Genomic DNA, 22,883 nt, shown 5'->3' on the forward strand with positions numbered 1-22,883 from the left:
AATAATTTAACTGTCCGGAGCTGTTTTCAAGTTCACATGTGAAGGTGATTTTTTCATGTTGTTTGTTAAAGATCTCGAACAGGTGATTAATGCCATCGTTCATTCCGTTATAGACGATTAAAATGTCATCGACGTACCTAGAATATGAAACAATTCCTAAGGTGGTAGTGGAAATTTTTTGAAAAATGTCTCTTCTAGAGAGTTGATAAAAATGTCTGCTAGGATGCCAGCTAAGGGATTGCCCATAGAAAGACCATCAGGTTGTTGGTACAGCTGTCCATTGAATTCGAAATAATTGTACTTTGTTGCGATCTTCATTAGGTTAATGAAATTAGCGACCTGTTCATCAGAGAGTTCTTTTTTGAACAAACGTAAGTTATTCTCTATGATATCTGAAGTCGTTAGTACAGGCACATTGGTATAAAGGTTTTTAATATCAAATGCGAACATCTTTATATTTTCGTCGCAGTGTATGTCTTTTATTTTGTTGATGAGGCTCTGACTGTTAGCTATAGAGTAATTATTTCGAAAAACATAAGACCTTTTTAATTTATCATGAAGGAATATTGCCAGATCGTGGTGAGCGCTGTTCATACTATTAGAAATAGGCCGAATAGGGTGATTTATTTTGTGGACCTTAAACTGGGACCGAAGCTTAGGCGGCTGGGGGTTCATGTTAATCTCTCTCCCTGTTTTACAGTATAATATTTTGTTCAACTTTCGATCTGTTACATACTATCTGACATAATGTAATCAGCACATTACGTGCACTCCTGTTCCAATGTTTCTGACAGCTGTTGTCACTGTAAATTACAAGCATTCAATACTAGATGGCGCGATACAAGGTGCCGACTTGGTAACATCGACGGCGCGCGCGCCTGTCAGTCTGATGTTGTTTACAGAGCCGGCCGCACACGCGACCCTTAGCGGCGCGTCGTAATCAAGTTGTGCATTCCTAGGAAAATTTTATAATGTACAAATATATTTTTATCTTTAACGTGAGCACTGTTGCTCTAAGCCATTTCACAACTATTTACTCTATGTAAGTATGCTTTCTTTGTCTACTGTACCGTAGCAGTTAGCTATGATGTATTTTTATTACATATGATTAATTTAATAATTTTTGTATTATTCCAAAACTCTGTTATAGGTAATGTAAATTTTTTTTTACTTCTGATGAAGGCAGCCTTAGAACCTAGTTGAAACCTAGGTAAAGTTGAAAATTTTTAACTGTGCAACCGAAGAGCTGTATTTTCAAGTAATATTATAAATTTCGTCTACGGTTGCTGCATTATCGGCCATGTTCAAAATTGTATTAAATAAATATTATTTGGAACATTAATACTGTGTATACAAGTTTTTGGTATGCCTGTGTTTCTCCAAGAACCAACGGAATATTCCAAAGATATTTATAAAGTTATTATTGACTAATGTTAAAATTTTGTTTCGCAGGCTGACAACGGCGGTATAGTGATGGTGAACTTCTACACGTACTTCATCACCTGTAATTCGACTGCCAATATATCTGATGTGATAGGTAAGAAACCATTCTCTCTATAGTTCAGTCTATATATACAGTACAGGGTGATTATAATTAAACTTTCACTACATGAGAGGACCCCATGTAAAACGAGTGATCGGAAGACATGCGGAACTTAGAGGAAACATTTGGAAGGACAGACGGAAAAGAAATAACGAGTAAACCATTGAAAGAACCAAATTTTAATTTATGATCACAGGGTAACATTTTTTAACTGAGTATCATATTTGCGTGCCAGTTCACAAAGGTTGCTTAAGATGACGACCATGTGCATCTACGAAAGCCTGGAAACTCACCAGCAACACGATTTCACTGTTGTCGAACTCTCAGGTGATTGGCCGAGTCGTGGTGTCGCCCTGTCGCAGCGTTTCGGTGAGTTTAGCTGATCACCCGAGAAGACTGCATCATTGTAATACGGCCTGCAATCATATATACCGTTTCACAATTGTTCGCGGTACTTTTCTAACGGTCGACGATGGAATGTTCAGCTGTCAGTCCGTGCTCTGCTTGAGATCGCACATTCCGTGCAGCATTCTCAGCTAATAAAACATTAACATCCTCAACAATTTGTGGAGCTGTTGGCACGTCGGCTTCTCCCATGAGCAGTTCACAAATCGCCTGTTAATTCGATCTTCCGCATCATGTTCTTCACACCCGGTGTGGTAAGAGGACCTCTACGTAACTCTTTAATGCATCGTTATTCAAGAAGTGCAGCAGCACTATTGTTATTGTTTTGACAAAACAGCTTTGCGATTAAAATCTGTTTACCTTGTCTAGACCCATGTTGACTGTTTGCAGCTGTAATTCACCCTGATGCTTCTGCTTAAGTCCTACGTCGCCGTAACAGTACAAGTACCAGATTATAACACTACCACAACTAACAACGTAAATACTGCGGTGAATAGTCTGAATATAGTCGCTATTAAGTTGGGTACCCGTAAGGTAAATATTTTTCCGTCTATATGGGCGCAGGGAGTGACAGTTTAACCTTAACCACTTTGTATGTGACGAATGCCAGAAGCACAAACTCTAAATACTCTAGTATTAAACTTGAAAGTGGGTACCAGAAACTGTTACTGCATGTAAATTGTTGTTTTATCCTTTTGCAGCTCTGTGACTCTGTGCGTAGCAGCTACTGGGTACACTCAACTACCTCTAAAGAAAACCAGATGTAGTCTAGTTCTCTTAGAAAAATATACATCCTATAACTGAGTGTGGGAAGCTGTTAAGTGCTCCATCCCAAAAACAAACAGCTGTTATTTTCTTTTTTCCATATACCTTCCCCATAATCCTCCTTTTGGACTAGTTGGCAGTTGGCAATAGCTACACAAAAGTTTTAGGCCTGCCTCAGTAGTTTGGTCGGAAGTGTCTTTGCAAGAATTATTTTGACGACAGGAAACTAGTTCGTCCAATGACCTGTGTAATAGGAGTAAATTAAACCCGAATTACCGGTGCAGTTGAGCAGAGCGTCTAGTGTCTCCAGCCTCGAACGGGACAATGCGCATTGTATACACTATTCTGTTAAGCCACATGTCCCGAGGGATCGTCTAGAGCTTAGACGGTGAGTACATTGTACCTATACGACAAGCTGGATTATGAACATGGGAGGTTACCTGCCGAATTCGCGCATACCATAGGAAGTACACTACTGGCCATAAAAATTGCTACACCATGAAGATGACGTGCTACAGACGCGAAATTTAACCGACAGGAAGAAGATGCTGTGATATGCAAATGATTAGCTTTTCAGGGCATTCACACAAGGTTGGCACCGGTGGCGACACTTACAATGTGCTGACATGAGGAAAGTTTCCAACCGATTTCTCGTACTCCAATAGCAGTTGACCGACGTTGCCTGGTGAAACGTTGTTGTGATGCCTCGTGTAAGGAGGAGAAATGCGTACCATCACGTTTCCGACTTTGGTAAAGGTCGGATTGTAGCCTACCGCGATTGCGGCTTATCGTATCGCTACATTGATGTTCGCGTTGGTCGAGGTCCAGTGACTGTTAGCAGAATATGAAATCGGTGGGTTCAGGAGGGTAATACGGAACGCCGTGCTGGTCCCAACGGCCTCGTATCACTAGCAGTCGAGATGACAGGTATCTTATCCGCGTGGCTGTAACGGATCGGCCGGCCGGAGTGGCCGAGCGGTGCTAGACGCTACAGTCAGGAACCGCACGACCGCAACGGTCTCAGGTTCGAATCCTGCCTCAGGCATGGATGTGTGTGATGTTCTTAGGATAGTTAAGTTTAAGTAGTTCTAAGTTCTAGGGGACTGATGACCACAGCAGTTAAGTCCCATAGTGCTCAGAACCATTTGAACCATTTTTGTAACGGATCGTGCAGCCACGTCTCGATCCCTGGGTCAACAGATGGGGACGTTTTCAAAACAACAACTATCTGCACGAACAGTTCGACGACGTTTGCAGCAACATGGCTGCGGTTACCCTTGACGCTGCATCACAGACAGGACCGCCTGCGATGTTGTACTCAACGTCGAACCTGGTTGCACGAATGGCTAAACGTCATTTTTTAGGATAAATCCAGGTTCTGTTTGCAGCATCATGATGGTCGCATCCGTGTTTGGCGACATCGCGGTGAAGGCACATTGGGAGCGTGTATTCGTCATCGCCATACTGGCATATCACCCGGCGTGATGGCATGGGGTGCGATTGATTACACATCTCGGTCACCTCTTGTTCGCATTGACGGCACTTTTGACAGTGGACGTTACATTTCAGATGTGTTACGACCCGTGGCTCTACCCCTCATTCGATCAATGCGAAACCCTACATTTCAGCAGGATAATGCAGGACCGCATGTTGCAGGTCTTGTACGGGCCTTTCTGGATACAGGAAATGTTCAACTGCTGCCCTGGCCAGCACATTCTCCAGACCCCTCACCGATTGAAAACGTCTGGTCAATGGTGGCCGAGCAACTGGCTCGTCACAATACACCAGTCACTACTCTTGATGAACTGTGGTATCGTGCTGAAGCCGCATAGGCAGCTGTACCTGTACACGCTATCCAAGCTCTGTTTGACTCAATGCCCAGGTGTATCAAGGCATTTATTAGGGCCAGAGGTGGTTGTTCTAGGTATTGTTTTCTCAGGTTCTATCCACCCAAATTGCGTGAAATTGTAATCACGTTAGTTCTAGTATAATATATTTGTCCAATGAATACCCGTTCATCATCTGCATTTCCTCTTGGTGCAGCAATTTTAATGGCGAGTAATGTAAATCGAATATTAAACCGCTATCGGAAGGCTCATAACGTTGTAGATCTGCCACTTAGCGGTCGCCGTCGGTCAGTAACACTACCTGGAAATTATGCCTCATAGTCATACAGAGAGAAATGCAACGAAACTGCGAATTGTCTCATCTTAGGTAGGTGTGCGTAGTGTGTCATTCTAGTCAGTGTGCAACCGTATCGGAATGACCTCTTTGCCCTTTGGGGGTCCAATACGAACAACATTACTGAACCACACAGCACTGTTGTGCGCGTAGAAAGCAGACACAGAATCACCCAAATGACACCTTGATCAATGACGTTGGTTTTTCTTACTGACGTCTGAGGATATTCATAGAAGAGTTTGGCTCTAGGTGCCATATATGCAGTCCCATGGATTCAGCACCGATTTACCGTAGGCATGTATCACATACGGATCTGGAACACACGACACCGCTATCGAATTTAATTTAAACGGTGTGCTGTATCAGGACAGGACCCTTCAAGCTATTGTTGAGACCTACCGTCTACTTTTCTCTCTTGGGTTCGTCTTTCAGGACAAAAACTCACGGGCACATAGCTCCCATTGCATAAACACATCCCTGCAGGAGGCAAAAATCTATCAACTGGAGTGGCCTGCTTTATCTGCTGACATGAGACCGGCTGATTATGCTTCCGACCGAATGAAATTTGTTGTATCTCTTAACACACTGGACGAACTTACCTGGTCTGCTGTGGAATAGTAGCAGAGTCTTGTGCAGGAACGTCTAGCAGACATGGCACGGAAGATCCAAGTAATGTACAATTCACGGGTTGGAGTAAGACTACTTCCTAACAGCTGCCTCAATTTTTAGTATCGTTTTCCTTGTATTTTCGAGCAGAAATTTTATTTTGTTTTATTTCCATAAGACTCTTTCGTGCATTCACTGTCTACTGATATACACTCCTGGAAATTGAAATAAGAACACCATGAATTCATTGTCCCAGGAAGGGGAAACTTTATTGACACATTCCGGGGGTCAGATACATCACATGATCACACTGACAGAACCACAGGCACATTGACACAGGCAACAGAGCATGCACAATGTCGGCACTAGTACAGTGTATATCCACCTTTCGCAGCAATGCAGGCTGCTATTCTCCCATGGAGACGATCGTAGAGATGCTGGATGTAGTCCTGTGGAACGGCTTGCCATGCCATTTCCACCTGGCGCCTCAGTTGGACCAGCGTTCGTGCTGGACGCGCAGACCGCGTGAGACGACGCTTCATCCAGTCCCAAACATGCTCAATGGGGGACAGATCCGGAGATCTTGCTGGCCAGGGTAGTTGACTTACACCTTCTAGAGCACATTGGGTGGCACGGGATACATGCGGACGTGCATTGTCCTGTTGGAACAGCAAGTTCCCTTGCCGGTCTAGGAATGGTAGAACGATGGGTTCGATGACGGTTTGGATGTACCGTGCACTATTCAGTGTTCCCTCGACGATCACCAGTGGTGTACGGCCAGTGTAGGAGATCGCTCCCCACACCATGATGCCGGGTGTTGGGCCTGTGTGCCTCGGTCGTATGCAGTCCTGATTGTGGCGCTCACCTGCACGGCGCCAAACACGCATGCGACCATCATTGGCACCAAGGCAGAAGCGACTCTCATCGCTGAAGACGACACGTCTCCATTCGTCCCTCCATTCACGCCTGTCGCGACACCACTGGAGGCGGGCTGCACGATGTTGGGGCGTGAGCGGAAGACGGCCTAACGGTGTGCGGGACAGTAGCCCAGCTTCATGGAGACGGTTGCGAATGGTCCTCGCCGATACCCCAGGAGCAACAGTGACCCTAATTTGCTGGAAAGTGGCAGTGCGGTCCCCTACGGCACTGCGTAGGATCCTACGGTCTTGGCCGGCCGGTGTGGCCGTGCGGTTAAAGGCGTTTCAGTCTGGAACCGCGTGACCGCTACGGTCGCAGGTTCGAATCCTGCCTCGGGCATGGATGTGTGTGATGTCCTTAGGTTAGTTAGGTTTAATTAGTTCTAAGTTCTAGGCGACTGATGACCTCAGAAGTTAAGTCGCATAGTGCTCAGAGCCATTTGAGCCATTCCTACGGTCTTGGCGTGCATCCGTGCGTCGCTGCGGTCCGGTCCCAGGTCGACGGGCACGTGCACCTTCCGCCAACCACTGGCGACAACATCGATGTACTGTGGAGACCTCACGCCCCACGTGTTGAGCAGTTCGGCGGTACGTCCACCCGGCCTCCCGCATGCCCACCATACGCCCTCGCTCAAAGTCCGTCAACTGCACATACGGTTCACGTCCACGCTGTCGCGGCATGCTACCAGTGTTAAAGACTGCGATGGAGCTCCGTATGCCACGGCAAACTGGCTGACACTGACGGCGGCGGTGCACAAATGCTGCGCAGCTAGCCCCATTCGACGGCCAACACCGCGGTTCCTGGTGTGTCCGCTGTGCCGTGCGTGTGATCATTGCTTGTACAGCCCTCTCGCAGTGTCCGGAGCAAGTATGGTGGGTCTGACACACCGGTGTCAATGTGTTCTTTTTTCCATTTCCAGGAGTGTACATGCAAAAACACATGGTGCTGAAAAGTGGTCAACTCACTCCTACTTTTTTGTTTGATTTTATCGTCTGTAATTATCGTGTGTTAAGTTTTATTCATACCTACTATGAGCACCTGGCTGTCTCAGATTTTACTATTTTTGGTGGTTATATCTTGAAGCTACTTCTCATTGCTTGCTACGGCTCGTGATAACAGGGTACTTTTCCATTTACGCCCAGAATTGAGTTTCATCACTCAGAATAATTTAAATAATGCACCACGAATGACGCTCCCTGACACTGCCATCAGCCAGCATAATCAGTATAGAAAGGATAGAGATTTGCTTTTGCCCATAAACTGCTTTCCTTCAACTTATGATTATTTTTCATTCTGACCTTAATTTCCTTCACTTATGTTACTATCATCGTGAATACAATAAACTATTGGCAATTTACCTTAATTGGGAATGAATGAAGGTTTCTTTGCACCATGAGCAATACAGGGATTTTGCTACAAATAATTTATTTCTCAAATAGACAATCATGTTATGGTTCAATCTCCCATTCGGATAAGGACATTTACATCTGCAAGGCTACGTGTAATGATTCCTAATGTGCTAATGGAAGGTCATCACATTATTAGGTAGCTGGAAGGTTTTATATAATGGAAATTATCTCGTCTTACAGTTCTGAGTGGCGTACACGGTACTCTCTATATTAACTACTACGATCCGAGTATACCTTCACTCAATGGAAAACTACTCTTGATTCCATTATCAAGGGACTGAATGAAATTTAATCTTAGTTATGTATTCAAACATGGGTTAGCTATACGATCACTGTCGTGATTTATGTTAAATACAAAAACTGAAATTATCATAATTACGTTAATTGTGCGTGTTGTTGTTAGAGAATGTACTGTGCTGGTGTACCGAAAATTAACTGACACAAAAATTTAACAGTTCTGTATCTTAAATTAGCTATCACTATAACTTGAAATTAATCCTCAAATGAAGCTCTCAAATTTGAGGCACAAGTCACCACTCGATAGTGACTGCCTAGCGAAGCTATAGTGATTCGAATATTCACTGACCTAATTTGGCGTCCGGTACCTGCCGTGCACACGTGACAGATAATGTGGTACCGCAACCTGTCACGAAGAAAACATGAAAAGCTATCATCCTTAATCAATGAAAACACGCTCACTGATCTCCCATTTTCCTTAGCAACGACTGAACATTAATAAAGAACGCACACGAAAGATTCTCACCAATGAGAACTGGCCCTTTAAGTAGGTGCGAAACACGCGAAGCACATGGTTGCGGAGCGAGTACAAAGAAAACGTTCCCAGATTCGGAAAATGATATAGGGAAATTGTCATCCAATAACTGTCCCAGTAAATACTCTTATATAATTAGAGCCATTTCTCATAGTTAGTCTCCAGCAAGGGTGCAGACCATTGTTAATCTCGGAGTCACAAAGAAAGCCCACGAAATGTTAAAATTGATCCAATGTAACTATTATGATTGATGTGGTACAAAATATAACTTTTTCAGCCTTTGGTAACAGCCCCTAAAACTTTGAGATTTCATAGCTTAAGTTTCCTTTATGTGCTCAGTGCGAAGTGCACTCAACATTATCACACAAAGAAAAGATCATTAGAACCAAATAAAATTTATAAACTCATACATAGCAACAAATCATTTTAACTGATCTGTTAATCGAACAGGTTTTACCTGCTGGTTTACAAACGAAAAGTCCGATACTGAAAGCCAGCGTCACACACTAACTATCGTAGCTACACTATTACAATCATCTAAATTGTTTGTCGTAAACAAACAAAAATTAACACTTCACCGAGCATGTCCCCATCTGTATTGACTAACTAATACGTTTCGAGCACAGCCCAAAATAATATAACTAATTTTTCAAGTAGTTTTGTTACCATATTAGTGTACGCAATATGGAGACATCCGAATTTGGGCCCTCCAGCTACACAATGCCCCGAAGGGACGTCTTCCGGTTTGGATCACTGGGGGGAAGAAGTTCCCCATTGGCAGATCTACCTGACGCACTGTGAACTGTCTTTAAGTTGTGGAAACTCGTGCATACCTCTTTGACCAACGTTGCCCCATATTTCTTTTCGCAAAATCACCAGACTCTATTCATCTTTGGTTAGTTCTGTCCTTTATACGCCCAAATAGTCACGCTTTATTCACTCATTTTCATGGGAAAGCGTAGTGAGGACTAATGAAGTGTGACCAATGAAACAAAACACAGATTAAATATATTTTCAGGTCCAAATGGACATTGTGTGACCGAATTATTTCGCTTAGCTTCTCCTTGTACTACCGCAAACTCCGATCATAAATGAAACGATGTGTTATATTACCACTCTTCAGAGTTTTCTCGAGAAGTTTTAATGTAGGGTGAGAGAATATGTGGATAATAGGGGATGACACGTCTGATGATACTAGAACAAAGTTTCTTTTTCGCAGGGTAGAGTAGTATTTCCCTATTTACATCGTGCATGTGTAAAAGGCTACGCATGTCATCTGACGATACTATGCATCCATGACACGTTGTGAGTAGAAAATATTCCCGAAATGTTCCCTTCTATGAATGTATCAAAGACGAAATTGCTAACAAAAGACTTAGTATTCAATAATGAGACGTTACATGTCATCAATAAATAATGCAATAGGCGAAAGGAAGCTCCCTTTTCCAAGCAACTTAGCGATTTTTGTCTCTTCGGGCTGCCCATGCTAGTAGTTAGATACAGCATTAAGTAATTTTTTGCAATACAGACTACGTGTATAAAGTATTCGGGATAAAACTGCTCTCATTCTTGTGTCAGAAAAGTTTATCAGAGGTACATGAGGATGAATACATGATCTTATTGAAGCAGAAAGGAACTTGACGCAACAGTCACAGAGAAAGACGGATACGCAGATGCCGGTAACGACTTGCCGGTAACGACATTATCCGCTCTTGCAAATGCAGAGTCTCGTACTCGAGACTCAACACCCACCTATCACAAATTGTCTGACGAGTCTGTATGTACAGTATAAGAGCATCCCTCAAGACTTACACGTACAAATATAACTTGTTCGAAATGATAAAAACTGATCTGCGCAGAGTTACGCACGCCTGTGGTACTGGCGCACGTAGCTATAAATTTAGTTTCACTACATCGATGTGTACGTTATCTCAAAACATGTCCTAAGATACTAATTTGCCGATAGGCGTATCATAATGAAATCTTGCAAATACCCTTGTTCTCTTGTCGCAGCGCACATCAATCATGTACGAGAAGTGGCGGGCATCGACCACGTGGGCATCGGCGCAGGATACGACGGCATCAATCAGTGAGTACTGTACAGCACTAGAGAGAAGTAGCATATAAGGAGACCTGATCTGTATACAGTTGTAACAAGTACCGGCGGTAGTTCTCAGTCACTAAAGAAGTATTATTCATCTCGGTTTCTCCTCTAAATATTTTTTGTGGTGAATTTCTTAGTAGGTATGGACATTAAGCACTCATTATGTTGTAGACTGCGACGCTAGACTGGCTAGAAGAAAACATTATCGTGCTGCTTTACACATCAAACCTACCGGGTTTAGTTGCTGAGAATTTTTCCGGGTTGTATGGCCGTGGTCCATGGAACTCTTCAATCCCTGACGTTTCGTCCAAGGCTACATTGGACATCTTCGGAGGTGCTCCTGGTTGTGCTGAGTCTTGCCGACTGAGGAGTCGGACGTCGAAGAGCGGCCTTAATACTGTGGAAAGAGGGCGTGGTCTGGATTTCACGTGATAGCAGAGATACACTTTGTCAAAGATAAAATGTTTTAACTATCGATTATATTACGTCAAAGATAAACAATTCTGATCGACTCTGTAGCGCCAAAGTCCATATATCTCTGAGTATCATGGCTTCTTCTTTTCTGTTAAAATTATCCCCATGTTTATGTATTTCGATGGCTTCTCTATATAGCTGTGGCTAATACTATTATCCAGCTGTGGATAATAGTATTATCCATAACTAAATAGAGAAGCCATTGAAATATATAAAATGGGGATAATTTAAACAAATAAGAGCCTACCTTGGTGAATGGCTGCAGGGTATACAAGCTGGGAAATAAATCTGCATCACAGTACAGACGGCATCAAAGCTAAGTCCCTCCACTGGTGATTTCTCCTTTTTAGTGTGCAGTTCCCTTACATATTTACTTGGTAGAAGGCTACTGTCCAGACAAAAACATTCCAGAAGGATACGTTTATATTTTATCCAAACAAATTCCACTTCCTCAGCGGTGCCTTTCTTGCTGCTGCCAGTTTACGTTTTAGATCCTCTCTATTTCAACCATATTCAGCTATTTGCAGCCCGAATAGCAAAACTTATTTATTATTGATAGTACCTTGGTCTGTTGATCTTCATCTTGTGACCTCTTTCCGTGATAGCATCCATTCCGCTAAACTGCTCTCCATAGCCTTTGTTATCTCTAACTGAATTGCAAAGTCATTGGTAAACGTTGAAGATTCTATTTCTTTTCACTGAAATTCCATTCCCTCTGTACATTTCTCCTCAACATTTGCTCAGTGTACAGACTGAGTAATGTCGGGAACAGGCTACAATTCTGTATTAGTCTATTCAGACCACTTTTTCCGCGTCTTGTCATTCGACTGTCATAGCTGCAGTTTCGTATCCGTACCTATAGCAAAAAACATTTCAGTCTCTGCATATTACCCTTCGTACCTTCAAAATTTCAAAGTGTATTCATGCCAACAGCATAAAAAGGTTGCTGTAAGGATACAGGTGCTTTAGACGTGGGTTTCATTTACTTCTAAGATAAGTTGTCGGGTCAGTATCGCCGCGCGCGTTGCGGCATTTTTCTGGAAGCTAAACTAATCGTTCCCAAGTTCAGTCAATACTAGCTTTTCCATTATCCCTAAATAAGTCCTGTCAGTATTTTGCTACAATAACTTATTAAACTGATAATTCAGTTATATTCATACTTGTCAGCACTTTCACTTTTGGTCGGCCGGTGTGGCCGTGCGGTTTCTAGGCGCTTCAGTCTGGAACCGCGTGACCGCTACGGTCGCAGGTTCGAATCCTGCCTCGGGCATGGATGTGTGTGATGTCCTTAGGTTAGTTAGGTTTAAGTATTTCTAAGTCTAGGGGACTGATGACCTCAGATGTTAAGTCCCATAGTGCTCAGAGCCATTTGAACCATTTTCAACATTCACTTTTGGAATTTTAGTTACTGCTTTCATCTTGCAGGACGTGGCTTTCACCTGTCTCGCTTGTGGTGTTCGTCATGTGAAATTTTTTGTAAAGGCTCTCTCTCTCAACATTCTAAATAATTTATATTTAAGGGGCCTTGTTTCGACTTATTTCTCAGCGCTCGGTCAAAATTTTCGTGCGGTGTTGTATCTCCCAGCGCTTGTAAGTTCATGTCCCTTGTATTGTCCTTTTTATGTTTTCCTCCGACCATTCAGCCTTCTCTTTTGCAATCTGCGCTTTTATCTTATCGAAAAAAAGACAGAATTATATACTGTATACTTACTTTAGGTAACATAAATTTCTCATAGACAATCAAAGTTTTCCCCCTATCCTTTATAGTCTATACACAGGAAGTGTCACTAACGAACGGTAATGTTCAGCTTGGAATAGAAACTTCAGTTTTGGATAAAATCACTTGTCAGCCATCACGTAAGAGGGTATCAGGTCTTTTTCGTGGGGCTACTTCTGTGTTCCGGAGAAATAACATATATGCCTAATAACGTGACCTAATAACGCGATACACGTATACTAGGAATAGACACACATAACCTTCAGTGAATAAACTGTCGACTGTCTATATGGTGCTATATTTTCATAAGTCACGTAAGTTTTATTTTTACTGAATTTTTCGTGAAATATTTTCGACAGCTACAATGACCGTTTGTTCTCGTTCATGTTTATGCTTACAACGAAATCTTTGCTAGTCAGTGATGTTACTTGTGTTTCACTGATATAATATTGCTATCATTTGTACCTATGACTATTACTTTTTCGTTTGTTGTTTCTTTTTTATACGTTATTGTTCTCCAAAACGTCGATACAAATTTTCTATCTAATTTTTATGTCTGAATAATTGTTTTGTGCTTACATATATCTAATTCTCCCAGGATTCTCATCTCCTGTTGGTATTATATGTAAGCCTTATTAAAGCTTGGCCATGGTTTCGGTTTTAAACCTATTTACAAGATTACGACATTGTCTGTGGAACAAATGTAGTAACATTACAGTAAGAAAAATTACAAGAAATGTTTACAAAGAAAATTAGTGAAGCATACTCACGTGGAATCATAGTATCTATAGCCAATGTGGCAGTCGTTGCACTGTGTAGTACATGCCATCACTTTATCGCCATTTAAAATACATGTTGTTAAAGTAGTAGCCATCCACTTCAGGGCTTTGTCTTAAAACTTTTTGAAATATCACTTAACTGACGGTGGATACAACAACATATAGTACGCCACTTGCAAGATTTGTTTAAAACTGACATGCGTCGACTTCCTGAAGAGAACAGGCACTAGTCTTAAGTCACCTCTGGTACGTGGCGCTGCTGGCGTCCTATGTACTCGTAGCTGCAGTGAGCAGAGTGTGTGATTTCACTAGCACATCTTACTAACAGAGTTAGCAGTTAACTAAATAGCTGAAAAGAGGGAGAGGACAGGGGCGTAAAATGTAGGCCATTAGGGTCATACGGCTTACAAGAAGCCCACAGGCTCAGGTAAACAGAGCCAACTATTTACAAATGTGCAAACCGCACGAAAAGCACTTGTGCGAGAACACCCAAACGTAACAAATATTAGAATTGAAGCAATGCAGCTTCAGTAAACGCTTTCACTATATAAGAGGCCCAGCATTAGACTATTAAGTTGACCCCAGCCAAGCTGGACTACTGTGAAAAGACACACTGTGACAAAAACCTGCAAATATTAAAAGGAAAATGCAAATTGGTAAAAGTGAAGGGAGTGGGGAGAATCTGGAGCAGATCATCACTTGTAAAGTAACATGCTAATGGAAGTTGACGAACTGATAAAACATGTTAAATGAATTAATATACTAAAAAGGAGGGTGCTATACAATAACCAATAAAAGGAACGAAACCGCAGTAAGCAGTTTATATGCCTGGAAATCACTATGTTAGATGCACAATAAAAGCACCTTAAAAATAAAAAATTGGGAAACAGGTCTAAGGTGGTTCACTACTAAAATGTAGAACAGCAATTTAACTGCGGATGACAAAGTACATTGTAAAAAACAACATACGTATTCTTACTAAACACAGAATTTTGAAGAAAACAAACATTACTTGGAGGCCAGAACCGAGCCTTAAAATTGGCTACACGAACACAAGCAGAGATTTACAGCCTTTCCGGAAATGTCTACTTGCAAACTGAAGCTGATCGCTTAAAACGTACCCATCGTTTTTCTCTAGATCCCATAAATCTAATCTACGCCCTTTACGTCTTCGCATAAGGTTACGGTATCTCCTAAATTCCTTGGAGTATGACCAGCTATAAATAAACGTTCTGAAGAGGTGGAATTCTGTAAATTATTACTTTTCTTTCCAAACACATATCCTTTGTATATCACCCTGACTGCTCGGCCAGTTTGTCCAGTATAGTAACTGGAACAATTACTACAGATCGTTTTGTAAATATCAGAATTTGACAACGGATCCTCATCATTTTTGGTAGTATGCACAAGATGTTCTTTTGATTATTAATCATAGAAAAATTGCTCTTCGTTTATATTTATTCACCAAATGGCATTTAATTCTTTAGAACACATAGCCTGAAACAGGATGGAAATGAATTTACTATTGTCCTCCTTACTGTGAGCCGATCTGTGGCTTCTTTGAGGCCGGCCGAAGTGGCCGTGCGGTTAAAGGCGCTGCAGTCTGGCACCGCAAGACCGCTACGGGCGCAGGTTCGAATCCTGCCTCGGGCATGGATGTTTGTGATGTCCTTAGGTTAGTTAGGTTTAACTAGTTCTAAGTTCTAGGGGACTGATGACCTCAGCAGTTGAGTCCCATAGTGCTCAGAGCCATTTGAACCATTTTTTTGTTGCTTCTTTGAGTTGAACATTTTTTGGTGGTTTCGTTACTGAGGTCACGATCTGCTACTCCTTTGTTATATCCATTGTTAATAGCAGTGGCTTTTTTACGTTAATTTCATGTTGTAGATTACTAGGAAACGTATTCGCGTACAAGTGTATCCGGTAAGGTTTGTACATTTGTAAAGAGTCTGTTCTCCTCATATGACCTGCTGCATCTTTAAAAGCCATATGACTTCAATGATTCTCTTTGTAACCTAAGTCCTCTCCCTCTTTTCAACCATTTCTTGGCTCTGTTAATAATATGTGCAAGTGCTCATTGCAGATACGCGCAAGTAGGACGCGCAAAAGCGCCGCATACCAGAGGTGACTTAGGGCTAGTGCCTCTAATCTTCAGCGAGTCGACGTATGTTACTATCTCTGAACGTCTTATATTATGCTTCTTAGTATCCTGTGCCACGATCCTATTATTCAATGCTAGTTTTATGCAAATTTTTCAAGTGGTGAACTGTTTCTGTATCCAGGATCAAATATGTACTATTGTAAAAACTCTTAAGACAAACCCTACAGTAGACGACGGCTACTACTTTTATACAATGTATTTTAAATGATGATTCAGTGGATGACATCTACTAAACAGATTCAACGGCTCCCACATTGTCTGTAGATATGTGATCCTTCTCGCATGTGTGTATGCTTCACTAAAATTTTTTGTAAATATTTCCTGTACTTTTGCTTATTGTAATGTTTGTGTCTTTGTTCCACGTGCAATGTCCTAATCTTGTTAAGAGAAACAATAGCTTCTGAGGTACACGGTTTTAAAATCATGGTCAAGGTTTGATAAACCTGTAGTTTACCACTTGTTGGCTGTTACTTGTAAACCATATAAGCTCTTGCATGCACATTTGCTGAAGCGCAGCCACGTTCAGAATCATTTTCGATTTTTGTTTTGCTTTGTGGTATAGGTTTTCTCGTACCGTTTGACCAAAATAGGATTCAGCACTGTCATTACACGAAATTTGGTGCATCCTGGTTTGGGAATGTTAGTGACTTCGGGTTTCCAGGATAGAATTTTCATTTTTAGATTGTTGTTTTTCGTATTGCTAGTTTTATGATTTTTTTAAAATTTATAATTTGTTTTATTTAATTCGAAATTTGTCTGATGAATAATGTTGGTGCACATCTTCTTTTTTTTTGTTTTGTTTTCTTCGATTAATTTTGTGTCCTTATGTATGATATGTTTTTTAGCTGTAATTTGTTTTTCAGATACTCTCTGAACTATGTTCGGGTTGAAATTATCTTGTTGGGCTATGTGTTGGGGTATTATAAGCTCATTTTATGTTGCTTCGTAATCGATTGGTAAATCATCGAAATGATATTCTTAATGGAAAAATCGAGCTTAAACCTGATAATTAACTAGAATATTTTTTAGAAATTTTGAAAAATAGAACGGAAAAAGTACACACAGTAAACGAAAAACGAGTAGTCATAGATAAAAATCGTAACAAAATCATAATATCTGTGAAAAACAGCTTAAATCACTAGCTATCGAAGAGAATAAACTGTCATTCTAGCTGTCGAAAGTATTTCACCAAAAATTCAATACAAGTTTAACTTACGTGACAGTCGACAGTTTACCCTCTAATGTAATATGGGTGTATATTCCATCTAGACGAAAATGTGTATGTGAATTGACCTTAATATAAGAATTTACTGATGTGACATTTCAGCACGCCGACTGGCCTGGAGGACGTGTCGCGGTACCCTTACCTGCTGGCCGAGCTGCTGAGCGACCCCCTGTGGACGGAGCAAGACGTGAAGAAGCTCGCCGGTCTCAACCTCCTGAGGGTCTTCAGAGAGGTTGAAGAGGTGGGCGACATAGCTGTCACAACTCAAGTACTTTGGGTGCGAGTGGATCGCATTCACTTCTCTCTAACAACACGTAGCATGACCGCCTTTCATTTCCCCGCTTGTAACGACTGGAGAAAGCAAACGGTATGCGACATAATCCTGCCAAATCTCCAAAAAATCATGCTTGCGTTTGTTATTGTCAGAACTGTGCCAAATATTAAAATACTGATAACCGCACCTCAAAGAGATTTCAATGAAGCCATCACCATAATGAATCCCATTTCTTGGCTACATATTTCATTGCTTCTTACAAGTCAATTAACATCCACTACATCTAATTTACAATTTTCTATCATTATATAAACATCATGTACCGTATTTATTGTGATCAAACAGGGATCTCACACATTTTAATAATTTTCTACCAGATTAGACATGTCGGGTTCATTAAATTTGTTGTAAAATCCTGTGTAAAATTTTATCCAGTTTTCTGTTGTCCCATATTTCTGGAGCCAGAAATAAAATGGCTGTGAAATCACTTTAGTATAACACGGTCATGAGGCAATAGGTAATTTGTTTTCGATACTCACATTGTTCCGATTTATGGTTCATCCTATTCTCATTTTAATCAGCCTTATTGTAATCCAATTAAAGGCAGGCTACTAAGAAAGTAGTCAGTGACCTGGACTAACATTTTTATTAATAGTATTATTTCTCTTACGTAATGTTAGTGCTGTGGGTGCCACAGGACATTTATCTTCTGTCTTAACAATGTACCACAGATTGACTTCTCACAGTTTAGGCAAAAACCATTTGATAGCCTCCTGTTCGTATTTCGACACCTTCTAGTTTCTTACTTCGGTATCGTAATGCATTATTTCAGTAAGAAGTTGCTCGTAGTCAACTAGTTAGACGAGTTTATCGTCTGAGAGGTGAGGTAACCCATCGTCAGCATTAACTTGCCTTGGCTCATCCACTGACTCTGCCGTCAGGTTCAGTGTTCAGACCAGAGCGTGGGAAAGAACCCTAGCTTCAGTGAAGTTTGGATGGTAGGAGACAAGGTACTGGCAGAACTGAAACTGTCAGTGTGTGTCTCGCGCTTGGATAGCACAGTTGGCCAGTCTGCCTTTGGCAGGGGAGTAATACCGACCTCACTCGGCCGTCCACGCCGCTGGCGCGCGGAGTGTTTGTTTACCTCCACGTCACCCCGTTTCTCATCGAACAAAGCTTCTTGCCAAGCTATTACAGGAAGTGCACCTTTAGAATGAATACGCACAACCCAAAGCACTGGCCATCGAGCGTATCCTACTCGTTTGTGAAGATTCCCGGTAACGATCTCATCGGCAGAAACCTATCTATCGTTAGCAGCGTCGCTTATGTTAAGATGACATTCGACGCCGCCTACAACGAGATTATTCAAGGGACACGACATGGACTAAAATATCGACACTCCAATGGAACGTTGACCCTGTGGATGTGGGCGACGCAGAGCTTGGCCTTCGAACGATTCGTGTTTTCGAGTTGCATGAAGATGAAGTCATCGTGGCGCATGAAGATGAAGTCATCGCGACGCTAAGCCCTTACGGGAAAGTCCACAGTCATGTAGCCGAGACATGAGCATAATTTGCAATATATTCGGTGCTTAATGGTGTAAGACAAGTCCGAATCGATTTCAAGCGGCATGTCCTTTCACACATTTCTATAGGTTTCTGCCGATCAGTGGTGATTTACGACGGACAACCTCGAACGTGTTCCGGTTGTGACAAAGAAGGGCACGTTCATAATGAGTGCCTGCAACGCCGCATTACACAACTACGACTCGAAGATACGAACAAAGATCGAACCACAACTGCCCTTCCAATCACATAGGCTGAGACACTGCACGTCCAGCCCTCACAAGACACAGTTCATGAGCGTCTCTCAGGACCGATACACCCGGAGGCGTCACAGCACCTTGCCACCGGCATTCCCGCCTGCGAACATGATTTTCAACCGAACACGGGATTCTTGATGTTCACAAGGATACCCGCGAGAGTCTTATGGAGACCGAAGGTCCCATCATAGCAGGCGCATCTTTTGTACTGGAACAACGTGAATACCTTCCTTTCCTAGCACCGATGGACATTGGAGGAAGAAAAAGTCGACTAAATGCCGAAAGAAACGCCGCAAGACGCCAGAATTGGCCACTGAGCCACCTCCACAGGACGATGAGGTGGTGCATAAATCTGACGGCATACGCGATAAATCTTTTTCCGATGCCACGAAGACGAGTCCTCCACAAAACGGTGAGCGCTCCAACGGAGATTGTGAGGAAGTACCGCACCCGGAAGCCATGGAATATAGCAAGCGACCCATCGCCGAAGCGATTGAGCCTACTCGACCAGCGCTGCCACCTCCCACCAATGTTGAAACTCACCCACCGTTTTCATGGACGGATGACGTGCATTTACCATCTGCACCCGATGTGCAAATGACATCTTTTCCTCCATTAGACCGACACTAAAATGGGGGATGTTCATACGACGACGCCTGCGACCACTATTGACTTCTTCAATCCTCCACGACAACCTGCAGTAGCAATGAGCATATCGACAGCACGGATCCCCTATCTGTCATACCGAATAGCTGTCATCAATACTAATGGCATAGGCTCTCAAGTTAAGCTTCATCTTCTCCGCGACACGCTACGAGCAGCAGACATCGACACCACCATCCTACAAGAATGGAGTACAGGAACTTATTGTGGGTCTTACGGACACGAGATGTACGCCGCCCCGACGGATATGGAACACACAGGCTTAGGCATCCTCCTGCGAGAAGGGTTTGCAGTTTCCGATGGCGCATGTCTTCAAACGGCGCAAGGGGTGGCCCCAACCGTCGGGGGAATCGGAATCATAGATATCCAGCCCCATCGGACACAGATAAACTAAGGGATCGCTCCCAGTTCTACGCAGGAGATATCACGCCTTTATTTCTCGTCAGATACGATCACCTCATCGTGGGCGGAGATTTCAGTTGAGTTCTCGTGCTTACAGACCAATACCGACTTTTCACCAAACGTCCGGAACTTCGCTTCCTTGTCCGCCGCCTTCGTCTAACGACACTTGAGAGTGGTGCACGATGACCGCCTGGGGCAGCCACAAATCACTAGTCACTCCGCCAGCCAACTCGGTAGAATCTATATATAACTGACGACATTCTTCTCTACGCGGAACGTTGATCTTCTGCCATTTCGTATTATGACAGCTACATCTGTACCATCAACCTACATAGACAACCTGTCTGGTGTAGTGCAGGATCTTGGAAACAACGTCACGATAATGTGAGACCCAGAAAGTCGACTACAGGTCACAAAAAGTGGCACGCTTGTGTTAAACGCTTCACCCATTACGAAACGACACTGCAGTGGTGGATACTGTGCGCCATCGAGCCATCAGACGCATCTTGACACAGTATGGTAAAGCGATAGCCAGGTGGAATCAACACACAACTGATCTCTAATATAGCGCTCTACGCAAGCTCATGGTCTATCCCTCAGAAAGAAGCTCAACGCATCAAGGTAAACATTTAAACCTTCACAAGGTGCCGTCTGGATGGAGCCATTATACGAGCATGCAGCCAAGACAGGATTAAAGGTGAGGAACTTCTATGCATCACATCGTTTAAAGTGTTCGCCAACGCTGACAGGTCTTAATGTAAACTTCAGACCTACCTGATGGGCGATGGCTGACATTGCAAGCTTTCATTGCCAATGCCTTCGCAACGCACTACAGACGTCTCTATCAAGAAGTACCGACCGGTGCAGTTCATGAAAGGCTTACTCATACCAGTTCCGAAATCTGCAGCACGAACACGGCTCGACAGTTATCGGCCGATCACATTATTCAGTTCTGATTTCAAGACTTTCACACGCTTTCTATCTGTGCGACTCAAACATGTATTACGAGAAATTGTTTCCCATGAACAAGCATTTTTAGTAGCCCATAATAATATTCAGCCTGCCCCCAAGTGAATATCGAGATGTGATAGTTTTGGCAACACACTCGCGACTGCCAGGTGTCTTAATCTCCATCGACTTCAACCAAGCGTTTGACCATGTGAATCATGCATCCCTCAACACAGTGGTGGACCGGATAGCGATTCCCCCGACGTTCAAGCAAGTGATAATGCGGCTCCTTCAAGGAGAAACATCCAGACTTCTCGTCCACGGGAGACTTACAGAAGCTATACGGACTGAACGCTCAGTCCGGCAGGGTTGTCTACTGTCGACCGTGCTTTACGCCATTGCGCTGGAACCACTCATCTGAGGATTACGGCGTCGATTGACAGGTATTCCACTCCAGGTCCGTATGTTCCACTGCGGAACCTACACGGACGATTCAGACCTCGTCGTACCTTCAGCAGCCGACTTACAAGTTATGATGCCTGGATTACCCGTTACAGTGATGGGCAGGGAGCGCTATTAACTATGGAAAATTATGCGCCATGAACATCGGTCGTGGCATCCGACAGACAGTGTAGCCTCCTTCAACTGGTGGGCGCCCTCCGCTGTCTCGGACTGGTGTAAACGCGGGACATTCGCCACACCTCGCTAATACATTTTCGGACACTAGTGCAACGCATCGGGGCAAACATACAGAATCATATACTATGTACGGTGAATATGTGCCATAGTCACCTTCATCAGTACCCATGTGACATGCCGGGTGCCCCGCATCGCGCACTTCTGCCCAACAGTGCGACAATGGCGGCCAGACTAAAGGCGGATTTCGGATATTTTACCTTTTCCGGACATACCTTCGAAGTCCAGTTAATGCCCCCACCTTACCGAAGCGGGATGGTGGTTTCGATCTGGTTAACGTGAGATCTAGGCCCACGACTCTTCACACCAATACTATACTCCGGTTATGGAAAAGCCAGAATGGAATGTTCACTACCGAGCTCGCACCAGTATTATTGAAGCCTTTGACACGATCTCACATTCGATGTCACACACTGGCCAGTTCTTTTTGGAACATAGTTACATACGCACGGAGCTCTCCAGGACCAGGAGCACAACCACGCACGACATCTACTGCCTTCACTGACCGTACCCAGCCCGAAACCACTTCGAAGCACATCACACTAGGTTTCATGGCCTACAGCTTGGAAAATGATCCATCAACCCTACCACACCACTAAGGGGCCATGGTACCCTTTCGTCAGCGGTAAATCTAGTACAAGACAGAAACTGCATCACATAGCGCTGCTGGACCCAGCTCTGTGCCTCAAGTGCAACGTCAAGATACAGATTTACACCGTTTGAGTGTGGCGCAGCAGAAGTGTCTGGACCCTCGTACAGCAAATTGTCGCTTTCTACCTCCGAGCACTCCCACACCACGCCTCTCCTATCATGCTCATACATCCTGACACGACCTACTTTCCATCATCTCAGTAGAACGCCATCACCGGGATCTGCGGCATGGCTATCAACTTCCTGTTCCGGGACGATCTCGCCTATCAGGCGATCTTCTTGACACGTCTCCATGTATAACATCATACTCTGCATTGACATTGACACTATCGATCCACTTTCCCGAATTACTTACAGAGTATTTTCGT

At 43.2% G+C, this 22,883-nt stretch overlaps 1 protein-coding gene across 1 annotated transcript in view; it reads left to right on the top strand.

Annotated features, from left to right (window-relative positions):
* LOC124606160 (dipeptidase 1-like) overlaps positions 1-22,883 on the top strand; it is a 369,120-nt gene that overhangs the window by 323,354 nt on the left and 22,883 nt on the right. Inside the window, exons 9-11 of the mRNA XM_047138127.1 lie at positions 1,453-1,537; positions 10,613-10,688; positions 17,162-17,300. Of these exons, the coding sequence (XP_046994083.1) occupies positions 1,453-1,537; positions 10,613-10,688; positions 17,162-17,300 (300 nt within the window). The remainder of the gene's footprint in view (positions 1-1,452; positions 1,538-10,612; positions 10,689-17,161; positions 17,301-22,883) is intronic.

This window comes from Schistocerca americana, chromosome 3 (genome assembly GCF_021461395.2).
Source record: "Schistocerca americana isolate TAMUIC-IGC-003095 chromosome 3, iqSchAmer2.1, whole genome shotgun sequence".
In the NCBI taxonomy this organism is placed as follows: Eukaryota; Metazoa; Arthropoda; class Insecta; order Orthoptera; family Acrididae; genus Schistocerca; species Schistocerca americana.